Here is a 21,644-nt window from a genome sequence, read left to right as displayed (position 1 = left end):
CACAGTTGTCTAAATATCAAACAGCATATTGTTAAAGGCCCTGAAACATTGCAGGTGTTTTCACTTCTTCTAACTGACTGGAGAAATAGTGGGAATTACATTTGCTCATTAGACTGGAGCCATCGTTAATGTTATCAGTACCTGTAATTTACTACGACTCAGCAAAATGTCTGCTGTGAAAAAAGTAAATCCAGAGAAACGGTCTAATCAGCAAAAATCTAAGGAAAAAACTGTGTGTTTGTAAAAGTCACTGTATTCATCCTCAGATCGCTGTCAAGCTCCACTGGTAGCCTGGGCGACACTCATGTTCACTTCGACTATACTCTCTTTGTAAATAAAAAATGTGATTCATGAGGACATTCCCTTAAACGTTGACCTAATTTCTCTGCGCAAGAAGTTGAGAATTCCTGTTATTGCACTAAATGTTCTCTCAGTCATGAAATACACATCCAACATGGACCTCTGGTGTGAAGACTGAACCAAAAACACTCTGAAGAAACAAGTTGCAGCATACATATAACATATATGAAATAACATCTTTGCAACAACCCATTAAATCCATAAATATAATACTCTATATTTGTCATACTGTGTGAAAAAAAAAGAAGAAAAAAAGCCAAAATGAGGGGTTGTCGATTTATTTTAGAATGAATAGCAATAATAACAGTAAAGACACTTATGCGCGTGCACACACACACACACGCACACACACACACACACGTATACATGCCCCTCCTCCCCCTCCACACACACGCGTATACACACACACACATCCTGTACAATGGGTATTACAGAGCTCTGTTCAACCCAAAGTTAAGCTGTGAGATGTTTCTCAGCATTACTGTCAGTAACACTTCTCTCTTATCAGTTTTTATTCTTTTTCTGCTGCTCTTTCCTTTTCATGCTTTTCAGCTCAACTCTTTGCTCGGTTCCTCAACCTTCAGTTGCTCTTGTTATGTTGCTGTCATCAGTTTCTTTCCACAAAGTAGTACAAGGACAAATGTAGAATGATTGAGATGCAAAGCCATACAACTACAACTGATACTTTTCAGGATACATGGCACATGGTTATTAACATGTTACTGAATAAACAATTGAAACTTTAACGGGTATGTTTTCATCTCTGTTCCACAAATACCTGTTTTGAATCATTGCACGTGTACATGAGCTCTCTGACATGACTGGTGTGTTGCAAACGGCCATATCTCCTTCATACACTGGCAGTACCTCATGCAAGTCACTCTGTTGGGGTGCCATGAGTCAATGTTACATGGGCACCCAGGCCCTGCTGCGTGACGTCATTCCAGGTTGATGCTCTGCACAGACCGATGGACAGTGAGCTTGCTGTTCTTGTCAACTTGTATAATAGTGAAGCTTCATTAAGGACCAGTGAGAGCGTGTGAGCTGTGTGGAATTAAAGGTAGGGAAGGCCTCCATCTGGTGGGAGGATGAAGTACATCAGGTAGGACAACTATATCAATTATGATATCTCTAAATTATCTATTACTTTTTCTTCCGTGACTCAGCGGCATTTTGAGCATTTCATTTTAAGCAAAGACTAAATCATATTTAAATCTGACCTAAACGCAGGTGGGATATCATTTTGGGATTAGAAAATCAAAGTCTCCATGATGAACTGGGTGAAGACAGGAATGGAGCAGCTATAAAAGCAGATATCGCTTCAATGTATTGTGTGACATTGCCCTCATGTGGACATATGAGGTAACTGCAGCTTCCGGGCATTGGTATCATTTCTGCAATAAAGTTTCCCATCGCTTTAATAAAGAAACCATCAACTGTATCCACAGTTTGTCACTTATGTCAGCTGTGCGTCACATGACAGCAAACTTTCAGGAGCATATCCACCGCCGATAAACCCTTTGACTTATTGTCATTAAAAATACATTAAATAATCTCTTTCACATTAACATCTTGATTTTAAATGTGTCCAATTGATGTTAAATGTGGTAGTCACGTGTAACAGTTCTTGCAGCATGTGCTATTACATGCTACTTATTTGAAAACAAGGGCCCTCTGTGTCAGTTGAAGGATTTACCATGAAGGGGTTTGTCTTAAACAGCCACAGTGAGTTGTAATCTTACAACAGTCGGTAACTTCATCAACATCTCAAGTCAAACCAGGTTTTTCCAAGAAAAATATTGAAAGATACTGGCATTAAATAATGTGTTGCCCAAGCAGGGGCTCTAGATGTTGTTGTTTGTTTCCTAGTAGCCTACAGTGAAAACCTGATGGAAAACATACACTTAATTGACTTTGTGGAAGTCTAGAGGAAGCCTGGATCCTCGAGTTAAAGACCATTGACTTCAGATCAACTTTGCTTTTGCTTCTTTGAGGGTTAGACCGAAATTATTATCGATAGCATTCACTGCAGGTTCTTTTTTTCACAGAACAAAAGTGACAAACATGTTAGCATTTTTGGTGCCTAAACTTAAAATGTAGCCAGTCACATACATGTTGACAGTGATTTACATTATGTTTTGTATTTATATATGCCACACTTTTTTCTGCCTCTTTTTGTTTTGTTTTTTACTCTTTCGAGCCTAGAAATAGTTGGACACATTTACTTTTCGTTGTTTTCCAATATGACCCTTGTATGTTGGAAATGTGTTTGAGTCGTAGATATATGTATTTGTATAATTTGGTATCTTTTCTAGAGCAGATAATTCTCCTGTGATTTGTACTCTATTTGTTTTATTTGCTATTTGCTTTGGAGACCATTCTTCGCTATGAGTGACGCACCTTTGTGTTAATGGCGATTCATCTGAATCATTTAAAAATACAAAGTGTATTTCTAATATGTGAATGTGGATTTACGTAACGCTGTGTGTGTGTGTTTTTTTCCTCCGCTGCCCTCTCGTCACCATGCCACTCTGGGCATTCACGTGAGATTATAATCTAAAATCTGTTGCGCGTGTCTCTGACGTCATCGCGTACTCAGAGCGTCGCATCGTGATCGTGTCTGCCCTTCACGTCCGTCCACATCCTACGAGGCTCTGCACCCAACCGCAGCACCACGATGGCCCTGCTCAAGTCCAACAAGGTGATCTACTGTCTGGGGAACATCTCCCCGGCCCTGGGAGTCCTGTCCACCCGCAACAGGTAAACAGCGAGAAGACGCTCAACGCCAGCAGCGAGAAGACGTTTAGATAAAAGTGGATTTAGCTTTTGTTTTCCAGCTAATTTTAATTGAACCAGCTGACAAGCCGTTATTTTGAGTTCAAGGGGTTGTCAGCCATCACATGTGCATCGACGCTTCCTTGTTTTGTGATTACTTTAGCGCACTAGCTGTCAAGCTAACACACAGGGGTCAAATGACTTCACAGGCCCGGGGTGTTGTCTCGCGTTCGCTCCTGCGGTGATCCAACATATGGAGGCGAACGTCACTGAGGTAGTCCGGGATTCTGAACTGATAACTAACCTCACGCTGACCTCAGGGGGTGGCTGGTGTGTCAACGAAGCTCGCTGCATGGTGGGTTGTCAACAGCCAGAGTAACCGTGAAGGAGTCGCCGGTGTGTATGTTAAAATAATAAAGCCAGTTTGGTTTAGTTCGTTGCGTTAATTTGTTTATGGTGGTGTGTAAAGTAGGGTGGTGGTTGCGCTGATTCGCTTTGGTTTCAAAGGAAACTCATGATGTTCCCTCATGATTTTTACGATCGCGTTGGCTTCAGCCGTCAAATCCAGGCACAGTTTGAGCTAAGCGACTTGTCGTAGTTGAAGTCGTGCGAGCTGATTGGCTGAGCCGTCTCGCCTTTTTAATCGCCGATTGGCTCGTTCTTTGAAACTGAGATGGTCACCGATGCCTTTTCAGTCTACTTGGAGGGCAAACTCGTTTAGATATACAGCAGTGCCTTTTTATTACATTATGATACATGCAGACGATTTTTAAAATGTAGCGCGTGTAAATGTAGACAGTTTAACTCGTAGTAGGGTGCTGGACTCTGTTCAGCCTCTTCTGTGTCCACAAGAGGAATTACTATGTTTCGTGTTGTTCGCTGTTATCTTATTTCTGATTATGTAGGTGTGTTTCAGGGTGTTTATCTCACCCTGATGTGTCATGTCGAAGCATATTGGATAGTTTCAAAGAAGAAGAACAAATGACTAGTTGCCCCCACCTGTACTTTTTTTATGTTGGACGTTTACCTGTCAAACTCGTCGAGGCTGCCCTGTTGCACGTTGGTCTGTTGATCACTGCTAACTTGTCTATCAATGTGATGTGTACATACAAGCTGAAGTTCAGCTGTTCAAGGGTTCTGTGTTGATGCAGATACAATGAGGACACTTGCACTCTTGAAAATATTATGCATTTCAACTTTAGAAGTACAAAGCAGTTTACAATGCAACTGCACCACCAATTACAAAATACAATATAAATATTAATTGTATAGTGCAAACACTCGGTTGTATTCAAGTTCACAGTTGCATGGCTGGACTGGAACCAGTTCACATTTGACCTTCTTGCAATAAACTTGTTTGTCAGTGAGATTTAGTCACTATTTAATAAACCCATGTGATCTTTTTAAATGTATTATTAGTAGGGGTTTGGAGACTCTTGCCCTTTACAAAGTGTCCAGTCCTAAATTTAGCTGCAAAGTTTAGAGGAAACCTGAGACAATATGTGTGCGGCAGTGTTAAGGTCCCTACTCCCTACACACAGCAACTCTCATTTATCAAGCAGATGTGTAACATGATGCATTTAATTTGTTTGTGGCATTGATTAATCCACCACAGTTCAGTTTGGTGGACTACTTTCTACTGCATTTTGTCTTTAGGATTTATTTATTATGTGCGTTTCTTTCGAGTAGTTGCATTTTCAGCAAAAAACATGTGAAACGTTTGTACAAATTAAAAAAACATTCATCCCAATTTAAATTTGAGTGATCAACTTTACTTTCATTCATTTCATTATGGTATGTTGAACATGTTTAAAATGCATCTAATCTACACAGCCTACAATAGACACGTGCATGATGTACTGATGACGACTGTCAGGCTGAAGTCAACATGTAACATTTACAGCCCAATCACAAACTAAATTATTTAGTAGTACTTAGCAACAATTGTTTATGATTTGCGCTCGTATTACTAGAATACACACTCCTCTGCCATCTATTAACTCGGTCCTCTCTCAAGGGATAGTTCATATTTTGTCTCCTTAAATTGATATATATGACGATTAAGTCACGACTAATTTGTAGCACTAAAAATACAACTAATGGATTCTAAATATTATTACGCCAGATAAATAACAGTTAAGAAAGCCAAAGGAAAGGTAGCAAAGAGTGTGAAATATGTGTTCTCCATAGAGACTTCCCTGTTGGTTGTTTTATTATGATGGGAATAAACTTGGTGAATAAGGGAGTGTGTCTTTCAGACCTGTATTAACTTACTTTAGTTTTTGGACGCTGGGTCCTCTAAATGGATTATGTTTTCATGTAACTTGTGCCCACTGACCATGAGTCATTCATGAGTCTTTACGTCAGTGAGGTATCCTCCGGTCACACGAGGAGGTAAGCTCAAGTATTCGGTCCGCAGCAGGTCACAGGAGCAAGCCTAATCCGTCCATCCCATTAGTGGGACCGGTATCGCATCAGGACGTGAACTTGAGAAGCGGCTCATTTCCTGACCTCGTCAGGAGTGATTGGTGTTTGAAGGGATTAACTGTTTCTCAGTGAAGTGCGCACATATTCACTTTTGATTCTCTTTGATGTGTGCCATCACATCCTCATCACTATTCATCTGATTGTGTGTCTTTGCAGCTCATGGTGGGGTGGAGTGCAGATGGGCCCCCCTGATCCCATCCTGGGGGTGTCTGAGGCCTTCAAGAAGGACACCAACCCCAAGAAGATTAACCTGGGAGTCGGAGCCTACAGGGATGACATGGGCAAGCCCTTTGTGCTTAGCTGCGTCCGCAAGGTTTAACTATCACCAATCCTGCCAGTGCATCTACTAATGCTATGTTCTCATGTCACACACATGCACACAGTGATTTTATTTTCCCAATGCAATTTAGAGGTTCCTCTTTTAAGTGTTGAAAGCAGTCCCATCATTGAGTTTTGATTTCTTATGATAATGAACTGGGGAGATGTATGGTTTATATCTTCACCAGGTGTTTGAAGGGGACATTCTGTCTTATTAACACGAGAAAGTGTGGATGCATTTGATGTGCGTCTTCACACTATTTTAACTAATTCATAGAGGCTGGGAATACCAGTCAAGCACATTTGAGTAGTTGTGATTTATACTGTTTTGATTGTCATGTGTTCCCTTTAGGCAGAGGCTATTATCACAACCAAACAGATGGATAAGGAGTACCTCGGCATTGGTGGTTTGGGGGAGTTTTCCAAGTCCTGCACCGAACTCGCTCTCGGTGCTGGTAGTGAAGTCATGAAGAGTGGGAGGGTAAGTTAACTACTCCAAACTAAATCTAGTTAAAATCCATTCTGACAGTTAAAAAAAAAGAAGTCAAAATCAATGCCGCGGGTCTCTTCTCCAAACAGTACATCACCGTCCAGACCATCTCAGGAACTGGATCTCTGCGCATTGGAGCCAACTTTTTGGTGAGGTCCACTTGTATTGATCATTATCATGCAACACAACTTTAGCTCAGGCTGGTTATCTTACAATAACTTTATTTTGTCCTAGTCCCGATTCCACGGAGGTCCACGTGGCGTGTACCTGCCCAAGCCGTCCTGGGGAAACCACACGCCCATCTTCAGAGACGCTGGCATGGAGCTCAAAGCGTACAAATACTACGACCCGTCCACCTGCGGCTTTGACTTCAAAGGAGCTCTGGATGACATCTCTGTAAGATTTAAATGATCAAGTAGTCAGGAGTGAGTGAGGGACATGTGTGAAGGAACATTTTAAAGTCCTACTTTTATTTATGTATTAATGTAACAACCACAGGAAGGAATGTTTTTTGCCCCCAATGTTTACAATAGAAATATTATCCGTGGTGTTGCCATTGTTAATCAGATTCTGGGTAGAGTCCATATTGTAATGAGTTATTTGTCTGGCAAGTTACTGCAATGAAAACACCATCAACTAAGATTCTGCATTCCACTTCCATATCGTAAGTTGACTAACTAAAACCTTTTTGTTTTTTTTTATCAAAGAAAATGCCAGAGCAGAGTGTGATCATGCTGCACGCTTGCGCCCACAACCCCACTGGTGTGGACCCGAAGCAGGAGCAGTGGAAGGAGATTTCTGACATCGTGAAGGTGAGAAGGCATCATCTCAGTGAAGCTCTGTGAAATGTGCAGTGTGTTCAGGATACATTTAATTTGATCCATAAATCAGGAAATCTTCAAAGTTCAATAGCCACAATTGACACTTACTTTATCAAAATGTTATACTTGAATTATTATAAACTAATTGTCTCTCTCTGCTTCTCTCTCTCGTGTCCTCCCCGTTTCCTTTACACCTTGTTATAGAAAAAAAACCTGCTGGTGTTCTTCGACATGGCCTATCAGGGCTTTGCAAGTGGAGACATCGACCGTGACGCCTGGGCTGTGCGCTACTTCATCGAGCAGGGCCACAACATCCTGCTGTCCCAGTCCTTCGCTAAAAATATGGGGCTCTACGGTCAGTCAGAAGTCACTACATGCTCTTAATTACACATTTGTGAAAATTATCTGCAGGTATCGGTGCAGAAATTAGATAAAACCAGTGATTATGTAATAATGTCTGCTTAATTTTGGCAAAAAAGTCTGTTGCTTGACTTTGATCACCACCCAGTAGAAACAAGTAGATGGTGGAGCAGGATTTATTCATATAGGCATTCAGACTTTCAATGCACTGCATATAGTTACACTATAATGTGAGGCAGATTCGTCTCGTGAACATTCATTCGGGGGGCAAGTGTTTGTCTGGAGAGTGGCTTGTTTCATATTGTGGACACAGTGACATCTAGTAAGTCACATTTACGGTGAGATATCATTTAGATAGAATTTAATTTTGAGAAATGAAATCTGAAGGAAATAATCAAAGTTGCACGTCTCATTTTTTGAATAGGTCAACGCGTGTCTAGATTGTGACTCGTGTAACCTGAATGTTCTACAATGCAACTTACTGGTTGCAAATTTACAATAGCATGTTCTTATTTTTATGTATAGAAATGTAGGAAGTCCTTCATTGTATTTTATTCTTTGATGTAAGTGAGGAATTCTAACCGTTTGCCCATAATGACGGCTCATCCTCAGGACTGAACTTGATTGAAAGGGTTGATTCATCAGTTTTTACAGTTTCTCAGCCCTAACTTTGTACATATCATATTGATGTTTACAGGTGAGCGTGTGGGCGGCTTCACTGTGGTGTGTCACGACGCAGAGGAGGCGAAGAGGGTGGAGTCTCAACTTAAGATCCTCATCAGGCCCATGTACTCCAACCCTCCAATGAACGGCGCTAGAATTGCAGCAACCATTCTCAATACACCAGATCTGCGCTCGCTGTGGTATGTGTTTCTATAGATCATAAACACGCACGTATTACCTTAACCGGAGGTGTAGTCTGGATACTTCTAAAACACTTGAAGTTCAAATCTTCATCTTCCGTATTCATCAATTGGATAATCCCAAATCTCTTTCTTGAACTGTTGGACCCTGCTGTCCTTTATTCCAGGCTGGAGGAGGTTCATGGTATGGCTAACCGCATCATTAAGATGAGAGAACAGCTGGCGGTTGGTCTGAAAAAGGAGGGCTCCTCCAAAAACTGGCAACACGTCATCGACCAGATCGGGATGTTCTGCTTCACAGGCCTCAAACCCGAACAGGTACAAGGCATTTTTTGTTATATTCTTAACCACAATTGTTAATTTGCGACATTGTTTATCAGAATCAGAAACATTTATTTGCTACGTGTCTTAGACACATGAAGAATTTGACTTTATTATTTATTTATTGAGTTTTTTTTATAGAGTTTGTGTTCTTACCATTGTTTGACATATAAAAAGCCATCACCTTGTCTTCTGCATTGAGTCTCAACATCTCTACACGCATTAAAAGATGAGCTTGTCGTATCTTAAACCACATGAGCTATATCGGGAAAACTTGTCAGCAAACAAACTGTTTCTCATTAAAGATTTTTATGATTGAACTGAAATAATTGTATTAATGTTTGTCAATTCTGGCACATCTTCACATCTTCTGGAATAAGTCAACAGTTCTCTTCTCTTCGGTTATTTCACACAACCTTAAACTGCTGCTCTTAATAGAAAGAATGGTCTCACGAAGGAGCAATTATAGGCCCATCTCAAACATCCCATTTGAGTTAATGATTAAAATAAATATTAAAGTCTGTTTTCTTATTTCTGAACACATTCTTTGCCCATAACAATTGTATTGATGTTGTTCAACCTCACAACAGCACTGAGACCGTTCTTGTGAGGGTCCTACATGCCACTCCTTTAAACCGAGACAGAGAAACAGTTTCACTCTTATAATTCATAGGTATTTATGGATCACATTTTAAACTGGGTTGAAGTCTCTGTCATAGTGTTACATTGCTTTGAATCCAATTTGATGGACAGGGACAAATTTGTACTTATCAATAATTCCACTTCTGAACCAAAAATAAGACCTTGCCCAATGCTGTATTTTCAGGCCCTCTCTGTTCTTGCTCTAAAGTTTTCCACTAGGTTTTAAAAAATAAATAATTGTTGACAATTGTCATTGGGAATGTTGGTTAGATTACTGTCATGTGGATTTGTAGTTCTGTGTGTTAATTTATTGAAATGTTTCCCTTCAGGTTGAGCGCCTGACAAAGGAGTTCTCAGTTTACATGACCAAGGATGGCAGAATTTCAATGGCGGGCGTAACCTCTGGGAATGTGGGCTACCTGGCACACGGGATCCATGTGGTCACCAAGTAGAGTGGATCCTGCTGGGAGATCTACGTAATCACAGCAGCAGTGTTACCGAGGAGCATTGCCCGTCACTTATTCTCTGTCTCCTCCATTCCACCGCTTAGAAAAGAGCTCTATGTTTAGTTAAACAATTTCTGAATTGGATTTGATCATGAGTTCAACTTTCTAGGTTTCTGAGTCATTTCACTGAACATACTCCCCAAATTGTAACATACATCATTTCTCCCACGACTGACGAATCATCATTGCTTATTTATTATGTGTTGGCTGTGCATTGACGTCCTCCTAAAAGGGTGCTGTTCATCTGCAGTGGGCCCACTCACTATAAAACATCCAGGAACCAACGTGGCAGTAATGTCAGACTGTGCATTAAGTTTGTGCACAAGTTGAGATTTCTGTTATTTGAAAGCCCGTTGAGAATGTGAGTTCTTTTGTTTCTTAATATAATGGTGAAGTCGTAGCACTTAAAAATTTGAAAAATGGCACCGTTAAAGTTTCAGGATAAGACTAAATAAATCAGGGTATTAATTAACATACAGACTAACCTGCAGCTGTCCATCTGAACTAGCTAACCATCCAGTAATTTCCTCCTTCTCTTTGTTTGGGACATCTCAATCGTTCTCTTGTATTCGGAACTTTTTCAGTGGGATCTTGAACCATCATGGTTTTTAATCTAGTTGGTGGCAGGGCAGCAGTCCTTTTCTTAATGCCTGATAGAAACAAGCACACAAGCCAAACACTGTTAAAGTTAAGCCACTTTGAATGAATTCCACAATGGAGATTTCTATCCTCCATATTCCACCAGAGCCCTAAACTCAAAGTCCAATATATATATTTTTTTCAATAAAAAATAAATACAAATCATTCAGTCTTTGTGGTTAATCAAAATGACACGGGTAAGTGATTGTGGTGAACTCCAGACAGTTCATGAAGAAATATCCACCTACTGCTCACGTGTATGTGTACAGTGTATGAGTCTATTCATCAAGAAATGTGGGGTTTGCCCCCAGCCTTCTCATACTTCTGAAACCTCTGGCACTACGCCTCCATGTTTTACATTCTGTCATAAAATAATGGCTAATTGGGCATGTATGTTATTGAACAAACAATAAATGGTTATAGAAGAATGATCTGTTCTAATGTGCTTTTTTTTTTAAAAGTCTGAGTTACTGCTATCCTTTTCCTTACAATATATTAATAATAATTATAATACGTATGTATATATTTTATTTCCTTTATTATTTAAATTCTTAAATGTAATATGTCCAGCTTTTTATTTTATTGTAAACACACTTGCTGCTGTTTCAAACAAAATTAAATAAAGTGTGTGTGTGTATATATATATACAGGACTGTCTCAGAAAATTAGAATATTGTGATGAAGTTCTTTATTTTCTGTAATGCAATTAAAAAAACAAAAATGTCATGCATTCTGGATTCATTACAAATCAACTGAAATATTGCAAGCCTTTTATTCTGATTTATTGCTGATTATGGCTTACAGCTTAAGAAAACTCAAATATCCTATCTCTAAATATTAGAATATCATGAAAAAGTATACTAGTAGGGTATTAAACAAATCACTTGAATTGTCTAATTAACTCGAAACACCTGCAAGGGTTTCCTGAGCCTTGACAAACACTCAGCTGTTATAAATCTTTTTTTTACTTGGTCTGAGGAAATATTAAAATTTTATGAGATAGGATTTTAGAGTTTTCTTAAGCTGTAAGCCATAATCAGCAATATTAAAAGAATAAAAGGCTTCCAATATTTCAGTTGATTTGTAATGAATCCAGAATGCATGACATTTTTGTTTTTTTAATTGCATTACAGAAAATAAAGAACTTTATCACAATATTCTAATTTTCTGAGACAGTCCTGTATATATATACACACACTACTTTTCAATAAAGATAACATTAAATTAATCAAAAATACACTCGATACATTGTTAATGTGGTAAATGACTATTCAAGGTGGAAGTGTCTGGTTTCTAATGAAATATCTCCAGAGGTGTATAGAGGCCCATTTCCATCAACTATCACTCCAGTGTTCTAATGGTACATTGTGTTTGCTAATCACCTTAGAAGACTAATATCTGATTCGAATACCCTTGTGCAATTATGTTAGCACAGCTGAAAACAGTTATGCTGGTGATATAAGCTATACAACTGGCCTTCCTTTGAGCTTGAAGTTTGAAGAACAAAATGAATACTTCAAATATTAATCATTATTTCTAACCTTGTCAATGTCTTGACTATATTTTCGATTCAATTTTCAATTCATTTGATAAATAAAAGTGAGTTTTCATGGAAGACACAAAATTGTCTGGATGACCCCAAACTTTTGAACGGTAGTGTATATATATACACACTTTATTTATCCCCAGGGGTGAATTTGTTTGAAGCAGCAGCAAGTGTGTTTACAATACACATAGCAGGGCATTACATTTAAGAATTTAAATAATAATGGAAATTAAATTAAAAGAAAAGTGTGTATATAAAGAAAAAGTAAAAGCGGTGCAAGGTTTATTGTTGTTAGTTAATTTGAGGAGGATCTGGTCATAGTGGATTTATTATAAAGTCTACACTTGGCAGGAATGTTCTCTATGTGCCTACACCTTGCTTGTGTCAATTGACTATTTTAAATGTATACTGTATTTTAGTTTTATGGGTATACATGGCAGTGTCACGCTCTTCTGATCTTAACGTAGTGTAATGATCAAGTTTGTCATTGATAGTTTTCGCCCTCGTCCTTATCGGTGACTAGAAGTGATCTGTGAGAACATGGGTCGAGATTGTTCTCACTGCATAAGACCTGCTGCACGAGGCCTCAAGTCCTCAAGTCCTCAGGAACTTCCTGAGTTGTGGGATCCTGATACGGGGCCCTTCTACAACACCGGGCTGGAAGATGAGGCAATAAAGCAGAATGCTGCGTAGCATTGGCTCGTTGTTTATCAGACATTTAACTAAATGTATTAACTGCCGAAACATCACATGGAACTTCCTGTACATTCATTTCCAAATGCCCAAATACAGGATTTGCCTGTGTCATCGAGGAGTAGTCAACACAGAAGACTACAATACCCACTATTCCAGTCAGGTGACATGTCACGTGCCCCTCCTTGTTCGACCGACAGGCTCCCATATCCCAAACAGCTCATTCACCACCTAGGCGCTGTAACTCAAGGTAATGTGATTCATGTTCAGCTTCTCAATAAAAGGAGACTAAACTACAGCGAGTGTCGGTCACGTGACGTGAAGATGTGTGTGTGCGTGTTTGTTTGTTTGTGTGAGTGAGTGAGTGCGTGTGTGTGGACTTGTTTTGGAAGAGGTCTCGTATCCAGCCACGGCTCGGGTTGGTGTAACGTTGGCTAGCTAGCTATTGGACCCCGTAACAAAGAGGTTGACTGCGTTGACAGATGTTATTGTTATGTTCGTGAAAAGCAATAATCTCATCCCATTAAAAGATGAGCTGCTCAACCAGTTCCTCTGCTGGGAGCTGAGGCAGAGGCACGCTGGTGTTTGTTTGTTATGCGTTCACTGGACACCTTGTTTAATTAAGAGATTTAAAGAGAGACTCAACTGTCGGACAACATGTCTTTATTGTTCGAGATTCATGTTTGTTCTTTAGCTAATTTCTTTGTGGCACTTTTTAAATTTTTTGGTACATATTATGTCAATAAATAAGTGGCATACGATACGTGCGAAGACATCAGCGAAGAAATAATGATCTAGTTATCTTTACCTAGTTTGACTTGTATGAAAGGCTTAGCCATCTTCCACTTGGGGTGTATTGTTAAGATGCAATGCACATCAGCATTAATGTCAGCGATCATTACTGGTCAATAGTTAGCTGCGTCTCCTTTACCAGCCTCCTCTGTGGTCTCCGTTAAAGGGCTTCGTCCCTCCATATCTCTGAGTCCTGAGTATGTGCTTCATTGAGTGTTTGTTCTTAAAGATAAGATAGCAACAGTTGAGGAAATGGCTCATCAAAACATTGATATACTCATAAAGTGAACATTCACATAAAACATGTTAGAAATGGTTTACCTACCTGGACTTTCCATATTTTATTTTTTGTAACAGTAAATGTTGATTAAGAGAAGATAAACACATGTGTGAACTAATGTTTCTTCAAGAATAGCCTACAGAAAAGTGCTGTGCTTAGAATGCTTGACATTTGTTCACAATAATCTAAAGTAAGTAAGCCAAAGAACTGCGTTACAGTAATGGACATATTGTATCAGCACTGTGCATGTTTAAAAATAAATGTATTTACCAATGTGACTATCTCTAAATGCAAACCATATCTAATTATGGGGGCGGCTGTAGCTCAGTGGGGTAAGAGGGTCGTCCTGCAACCCCAAGGTTGTCGGTTCGATCCCCGCTCTCCCCATTAGTTGCAAGTCGAAGTGTCCTTGAGCAAGGCACTGAACCCCCAGTTGCTTCCCGGGCGCATCACTGCAGCCCACTGCTCCTTAATAACTAAGGATGGGTTAAATGCAGAGAACTAATTTCCCCTTGGGGATTAATAAAGTATATATCTTATCATTTTATCTTATCTTACAGATTACTGATTGGCTCCACCATCATACTGATGCTGGTGATACCGTTGAGATTTATCCGCTGCCTCCTGTCTGCTGTGGTATTTAAGATACCAGACTTCTCCGATCAGAATTTCCTCCACTTGGATCCAGAGAGTTGGAGACGCATTTTCTGGGTTGCATAAGACTCGGCAGGCCGAGCATCAGCCCGTCGACTCATGGCGATTAACACTGAAGCCGAGGACTGGGGCGCCGTTGGGAGCAACGACTCTGGAGAGCGAGCGTGGCTCTTGCAGAGCCCCAGCGTGGATTCTGTCCGGCATCTTGAGACGGAAAGCAGTGGCAGAGGGGGCGTGTCGTCTTGGGCCGCGGTCTTCATTGTGGTCAACGCAGCCCTGGGAGCAGGCCTACTCAATTTCCCTGCAGCCTTCAGTCTGGCAGGAGGAGTGACTGCAGGAGTCCTGCTTCAAATGGTGAGGAGACCCCAGTGAGGCACTTGATACTGACTGAAGCCCTTCCTCAGCCTGCATGAGGAAGTGGATCAAATACCTCAATATCGATATTGTTGGGTTGAATATCGGTGCTCTCACAAAATACAATTAGTGCAAAATAATAGTCTATTATGGTAATGTGAATATAAGGACTAAGTGTGTCAAGGCAGATTTTTTAAAAGCTAGAGAATTCACACAACTACAGATTTACTGTAAAGCAGCCTTTAATACCGGGGAAGACGACTTGTGTTATTTAGTCCAAGACCATCTAGTCTCTATCACCATATCAAAATAATATTCACGTCTTGCCTACATAACTACTCAGACTGTGAACATCGAGTGTCATGTGATAAAATAAGCTAATTAATGTTTAGCTTGTAAAATGTGATCATAATTGGTAATCAGACATTTCGAGAGGCCAATAAGAGTTTTATATTTGACAACATATACCTTCATAAAACATAACAGAGGGAAGTATTAAGAAGAGATGAAAGAAAAAAACAGGAGTTGACCTTAATTATTGACAAATTACGGTTTGATAATGTAAATTAATATCTAAGACAGACTGGCTTTAACAAATGCTCAGGCACCCGGTACTTACACACTACTTTGCCCTGAATGTTGGCCTGATAACTGCTGACCATCTGAATGCATTGTCTACGTTCTTTTGACCAACTTAGAACTGCCGAGAGACGACATCAATCAGGAACTATAACACGTTGCTTCCTGTTTCTCTGTTTCAGTTTATGCTGATCTTCATAATCAGTGGACTGGTGATCCTGGGCTACTGCTGCCAGGTCTGTGCCACTGAATCTGCAGCGTCAGCTTCAGACTTCCTAAAAAGTCTTCCAATGCATCTCTCACTGTTCTGCTTTCTTTCTCTTTCATCCTCCTCCAAGATGTTCTGCAGCCTTCTAAATCTCAAAACCCTTTTTTTCTCGCGAGTATTTCTCCCTCAGGAGGATCGTGCAACACCGCTGTGTGGTTGTAATGAACCCTTTGCTCTCTTCAGGTCAGTAATGAAAGCACCTATCAGGAGGTCGTCAGAGCCACCTGTGGGAAAGTAACAGGAATCGCATGTGAAGTTGCCATTGCCGTCTACACCTTTGGGACTTGTATCGCTTTCTTCATCGTCATTGGAGACCAGCTGGATCGCTGTAAGTGTTGTCACACCTGTCAAGTGAATCACCCATGAAGCGGCCCTCTTATTCGATGGGATTGGGTTGAACATATTTTCCTAAACCTTATGATGGTTAAAGATGCAATTTGTCAGAGCACAGATTTGTGTGATTGTCATTTCCATGGACCTTAAAACACATTGAACCTGTGTGTGTGTGTGTGTGTGTGTGTGTGAACAAATGAAGATGTCAGTCGTAGTCGTGGTTGTGTGTTACTGGGCCATCATTGATGAGAGCAAAGAGCATCAAGGATGACACCACTCAGCTTTTCCTCTCAGTGAATGTGACCGTCATGTGACCGTCATGTGACCGCCTCTTACACATGCTCGCGCTGAGACGCTGACGGTGGAGAAATCCTTCTCTGGCCTTTTTTCTGTAAATTAACTGCAACCTTTCACCTATTTAGAGATTTAAAAGAATGAGTGGAGTGGCTGTGACTTTAATTATCTGCTTAGCTAAATATCTTCCATGTGTCCTGCCGTTTACACTCTGTGCTCTCGTCCAGCACACCTTATACTGCCTCCTGCTGTCTGTCTGCCCTTCTCAACATGTTTTCTGTACTTGCTGTTTTTGTTGTTGTTTCAGTGGTGGCAGCAGCGGTTCATGACACGGATGATGCCGTCAGTGGCCACTGGTACACTGACCGCAAGTTCACCATCTCTGTTACTGCCGTCCTGATTGTTCTTCCTCTCTCCATCCCCAAAGAGATTGGCTTTCAGAAGTATGCCAGGTACAACACTGTGCTACTCGCACATCGTACTCTCTCACCAAGGGTGGAAATTGGTTCATGTTTTCTTAGCGTTGGCCTCGTGTGAAGCTCATGCCTGGGTTGTGTTCTGCATTGTAGTGCACTGAGTGTGATGGGAACCTGGTATGTGACCATCGTGGTCATTATAAAGTACATCTGGCCAGATAAAAATATGACTCCGAGCCACGTTCCCCCCAGGTGAGTCTGCACACATTTGATGGCAATTTTCAAATGTACGCCTACTTACTTCAGCACTGTCCACCTACTCATTCAAGCAGAAACATCTGCCTACTCGGCATGCTTTGCCTGCGTAGCTAAATCGTTGTGTTTGTTACAGTTCTGCTTCCTGGACTGCAGTTTTCAATGCAGTGCCCACCATTTGCTTTGGTTTCCAGGTACCTCTTCATTTGTGTCATTTGAGATCATAAAACTCAATGTCTTTGTTTCAGGTTTGATACTGGTGACTTATTTGTGTGTTACCTTCTTCCTCCTCCTCTCGCTCTTCAGTGCCACGTCAGCTGCGTGCCAGTTTTTAACAGCATGAGCAGAAAAGATCTCAAAACCTGGGGAGTGGTCGTCACTCTTAGTATGATAATCTGCCTCTTTGTTTACACGGGAACAGGTACGATCAATGTGACCTTAAATATGTTCCGAATAACCTGTCAATGGTATTTTGATAACATTCTACGATCTTGGTAAACCATCCACTTAATTGGTTTTCTCGTCTCTACGTAGTTCCTAGTCATCAACATGTGACTGGTCTTAATGTGTTTAAATGTCAGTTTTAAGTGATGCAACATCAAGAGTTATCAATCGTCAACGACTGTGTAATGTTGTGACAGGTTTGTCAATTCTTAAATGATTGTTGTTGATCAGGTGTCTGTGGCTTCCTGACGTTTGGCTCCGACGTCAGTCAGGATGTGTTGATGTCGTACCCTTCGGACGATATCGCCGTGGCCATCGCCAGAGCTTTTATTGTTATCTGTGTCATCACCTCCTACCCCATCTTACACTTCTGTGGAAGGTAAGATTTAGTGAAAATGTGGACGTTTTATTTCCACACGTCTGGTCTCCCTATCCGGCACATCGTGTCTGCTTCCTGGTTACACCGTCACGTGATACGCGTTTCCAAAGGTTTGCCATTGTGGACAGAGATCACTTAAACGATGCTGAAACGCCCGTGTGGACGGAGATCGTTATACTGTGGACTGAACTGCCATTACTGCCGAGTACATCGCCATCGCTGCTCGATGGGCCGACAGCTGATGAGTTTATTTTAGTTTTTGTCTTGAGGGAATGCCGTGTCTCATGCGGCAACCTGAAGCCGATCGCCAGCCTTCTTCGCAGCTTGTTTTTGAGTTTTAATGAAGTTTGTTTTTTTACGACGCCTCACAACCCAATGATGTCTCGACGTGAGGTTGGCCAATTGTGGGTTGCATCATTAAATCTCACAATACAGCAGTGGTCGTGACAGACGCATGTGCCCTCCTTGTAATTTATATATGTTTAAATTGCACAAGCGTAAAAAGACTGCTGCTGTATGAATATGTCTACCTACGGTGCAGTGATACAGAGCGACAGCTAGGCATGTGATACAGAATACGACCAATGCATTGCTAGTGTGTGTTAAAAACAGTTCAGTCAATACGGCGTTTCTTCACCACCCTCTGGTACCCGTGTCCCCCCCTGCCCCCCCCCCTCCCCAGGGCAGTCATAGAAGGACTTTGGCTGCGTTTCCAAGGCGAGCAGGTGGAGGTGTGTGTGCGCCGTGAGCAGAGGAGGAGGATCCTGCAGACGCTGGTGTGGTTTGTTGTCACGCTCGTCCTCGCCCTCTTCATCCCAGATATCGGTCGGGTGATCTCGCTGATCGGAGGACTGGCAGCCTGCTTTATCTTTGTCTTCCCGGGTAACACTTTCCTCATGGATTCCCAAGGTTTCGGATTTCGGTCAGGTTTTGAATGTGACACTGAAATGCCCGTCCAATGTCTCTTTACCAGGTTTGTGTTTGATGCAAGCCAAGCTGTCAGAGACCGACAGCCCGACTGCCAGGTGAGATGCCTGCATGTCTGTTTCTTTGCAAACTCATTCAATTTTATTGTGCAGCAAGGTTCTTGGATTGCACCCCACCAGGGGCCTCAGTGTGTGGCGTTTGCCTGCTTCTTGAACTGGAGGTGGGCGTTGCTGCTTCCTTTTTCTACTACTTAGTGAAAATGGGTCAAACACAGGAGGAATTTTCTTCCAGGGATTAATGAATACAACTTAACCCTCCTGTTACCTTCAAATTTACAAACATCTTTTACCCTTTTTGACCACAGCAATTAAAACCTCCAGAAAATGATTAGAATTAATATTTTTTCCCAAGTTTAAGTGTCAGGTACTTTGTTTGTTTGTTGACTACCTAAATAGCCATTTAAATAAATAAAAAAGATGATTTCTTATATGTTGTACACAGTGAAAAACAGCCTGGGGTCAAATTGACCCCAAAGAACACCGATGCGTACAAGTTGTGTTCAGGACATTGAAAACATATCATGTGAATTTTATGTTTTCCCAGTTGTCCCCAATAAATTAGGAAAAGTCATGAAATATGAAGCAAAAAAAAATAATGTTCATATTTTTTTTTAGAGACGTCAAACATTGAATGGGGTAAAATTGACCCCAAAGGTAATAGGAGGGTTAAAGATGCATTACTATCTCACTGTCGCGGAAATAACCGTGAAACAAGCTAATACCACTAATTTATGTTGTTGTTATGTCTCACTTAATATAAATAGACAGTCAGAGTAACATTAATCTGGAGTTGTTTCTGTGTTCACTGGAAACCCAAATAATGATCTGAGAGAGAGCAGAGCTGCAACGATTAGTCAATTTAAAAGATTAGAAAATTAGTCTGAAATTATTTAGATAATAAATCAATTAAGTAAATAAAAAAATTAAAATGCCTAATTTATGTAAAATGGCCCGTTTACAGTTTAATACATCAGAAGTTCTTTATAGTCTCTGGCTCCAGTTTTATAGAAAATGTAAACTGAATATTGTTGGGTTTGGTTTAATTGTTTAAATATTCAGCCGATTAATCCAACATGACAACAAGGGAGATCCTTTCACATTATTGACATTTGATGTAGCGTTGATATCATCTTTTTAAAAAAAAGTAAACCCACTTCCCCCGATCAGGACTTTTCTTTAACGCTCGTCTCCGTTACAGCTGGCATGGATCGGTGGTCCTCTGTGTTGTCATGGTTACGATTGGAGCATTCATCTTTGGCCTCAGCACGACTAACGCCATCTATCAAGACGTCGTCAGCTAAAAGAAACGGTTTTACCCGAGCCAGCGGTGTTTGAGATGCTACTGGAAAAGATGGAGGAGCATCTCATTTAAACTAATGCTCTGCAAGCAGCACGTCACATTCCGGCTCCGCAGCTCGTTATTCAGTCAGGTAGTCCGTACTCAAAGACATGATGCCAAAGGACTTCAGACACTTTGCCTTTTTATTTTCTGTACAGGTTGAATTGCATGTGTTATGTTTTATGGTGCTTTTAACAACAGGAGGGCAGAGATTGGATTCCCGTCTCTGGATCCTCTACGGGCAACATATTCCGGTCCTTTTTACAAGAGCTGAGGGACTTTGTATAAAAGGGTCTTACAATCAAATTGATTTTAATTATGAAATTGTACCAATTTGTGTATTTCAACGTGCATGTCAAAGTAAATGTTTCTTATTGAAAATGCCATGGCGCCCAGGTGTAAGCCGGGGCCAGACTTTGGGTTGCTGATAGTTTGTCTGCTTATTAAGAATTGTGTCTCTTCTCCATAGGAACATTGAATCGAGTGATACGTTTGCACATAATCATTGAGTGATGTGATAACTGCAGGGTGGGACGGTTAGTCTTGTTACCTTTTTTATTCTTTGATGGCCAATAATAGTTTAACAATTAACGTGATTCCAGGAAGGCATTTTATAAAGTTAGATATGATCATTTCATACTTGGCTTTGGAGGTGAAACCTTATTTGTTTTTTTTAAAGTTCAAAGCTACAAACACTTAATCCTGCTGGCCTTTCATAAGATTAACTACTGCAAAGTGCAAAACGGTTAACCTCTTACGGAACCACAGCAGCGTGCGTCCTCAAACACAATGAAGACGAGACGACGCATTCAGGAGATGGGTTGGAAAAGTATATTGTGTTAATGAATGTATGTAAAAATGTATAAAACCGCCACAGAATTCAGTTTGTACATAATTTAGACAACAGTTGGACTTGGTGCTCAGGCGACAGTCAGTTTTTTTTTTTTTACTTGAATCCATTCACACCACTAATGAACTGAGTTGTGAATACTTTGTTTTAAACTCAAGAACAAATTCTTCACTGCTTCTTTTAATTAAGATCAATAATCAAGACCCTTGACACTAAAGATGCTCGCAACACTGATTCAGTCGCATGTCATTTTGATTGTGTTTCAACAAAGCCGACACTTTAATATCACGAAAATGTTAAAGGTTTATTGACTTAATTGGGACTAAACTGAATGGATTTTTGTTTTTTCACTTGTTAGACTGGATCAAAGCTAATATTTTTGTGAATGTTAAGCATGTTATTAAGTAATTGAGATTGCCTTTTTGATTTTCATTTGAAACCCAGCAATTTAAGGCGTTTTATTTGTAGACACGAAAGTTTGGGTTAAATGAATTATATTGTATTAGTCACACCGTTACCACATTTACCATGTACCTAAAAAGGGAAAGAAGCTAGAATAAAAAAGTTTAACATGCCATCCGAGGTATAAAAACTTGACTC

The 21,644-nt window shown here is 40.5% G+C and overlaps 2 protein-coding genes across 2 annotated transcripts; both read left to right on the top strand.

Annotated features, from left to right (window-relative positions):
- The first annotated feature begins 2,973 nt into the window (after nt 1-2,973).
- Nucleotides 2,974-11,013, top strand: got2b (glutamic-oxaloacetic transaminase 2b, mitochondrial). Its single transcript, XM_056413413.1, has 10 exons — nt 2,974-3,120; nt 5,779-5,935; nt 6,293-6,421; nt 6,520-6,579; nt 6,665-6,826; nt 7,138-7,242; nt 7,456-7,606; nt 8,309-8,474; nt 8,642-8,792; nt 9,767-11,013. Exons 1-10 carry the CDS (start codon nt 3,038-3,040, stop codon nt 9,887-9,889), a joined length of 1,287 nt encoding a protein of 428 aa, XP_056269388.1. The 5' UTR covers nt 2,974-3,037; the 3' UTR covers nt 9,890-11,013.
- A 3,446-nt stretch (nt 11,014-14,459) lies between these two features.
- On the top strand, nt 14,460-21,641 carry slc38a7 (solute carrier family 38 member 7). Its single transcript, XM_056413150.1, has 11 exons — nt 14,460-14,901; nt 15,663-15,716; nt 15,932-16,076; nt 16,683-16,827; nt 16,945-17,043; nt 17,183-17,240; nt 17,353-17,467; nt 17,722-17,869; nt 18,552-18,751; nt 18,843-18,894; nt 20,054-21,641. Exons 1-11 carry the CDS (start codon nt 14,647-14,649, stop codon nt 20,154-20,156), a joined length of 1,374 nt encoding a protein of 457 aa, XP_056269125.1. The 5' UTR covers nt 14,460-14,646; the 3' UTR covers nt 20,157-21,641.
- Nucleotides 21,642-21,644: the final 3 nt, after the last annotated feature.

Source organism: Pseudoliparis swirei, chromosome 4 (assembly GCF_029220125.1).
Source record: "Pseudoliparis swirei isolate HS2019 ecotype Mariana Trench chromosome 4, NWPU_hadal_v1, whole genome shotgun sequence".
NCBI classification, from domain to species: Eukaryota; Metazoa; Chordata; class Actinopteri; order Perciformes; family Liparidae; genus Pseudoliparis; species Pseudoliparis swirei.
The sequence above is the reverse complement of the archived record's forward strand: the minus strand, read 5'-3'. Positions and strand labels throughout refer to the sequence as shown.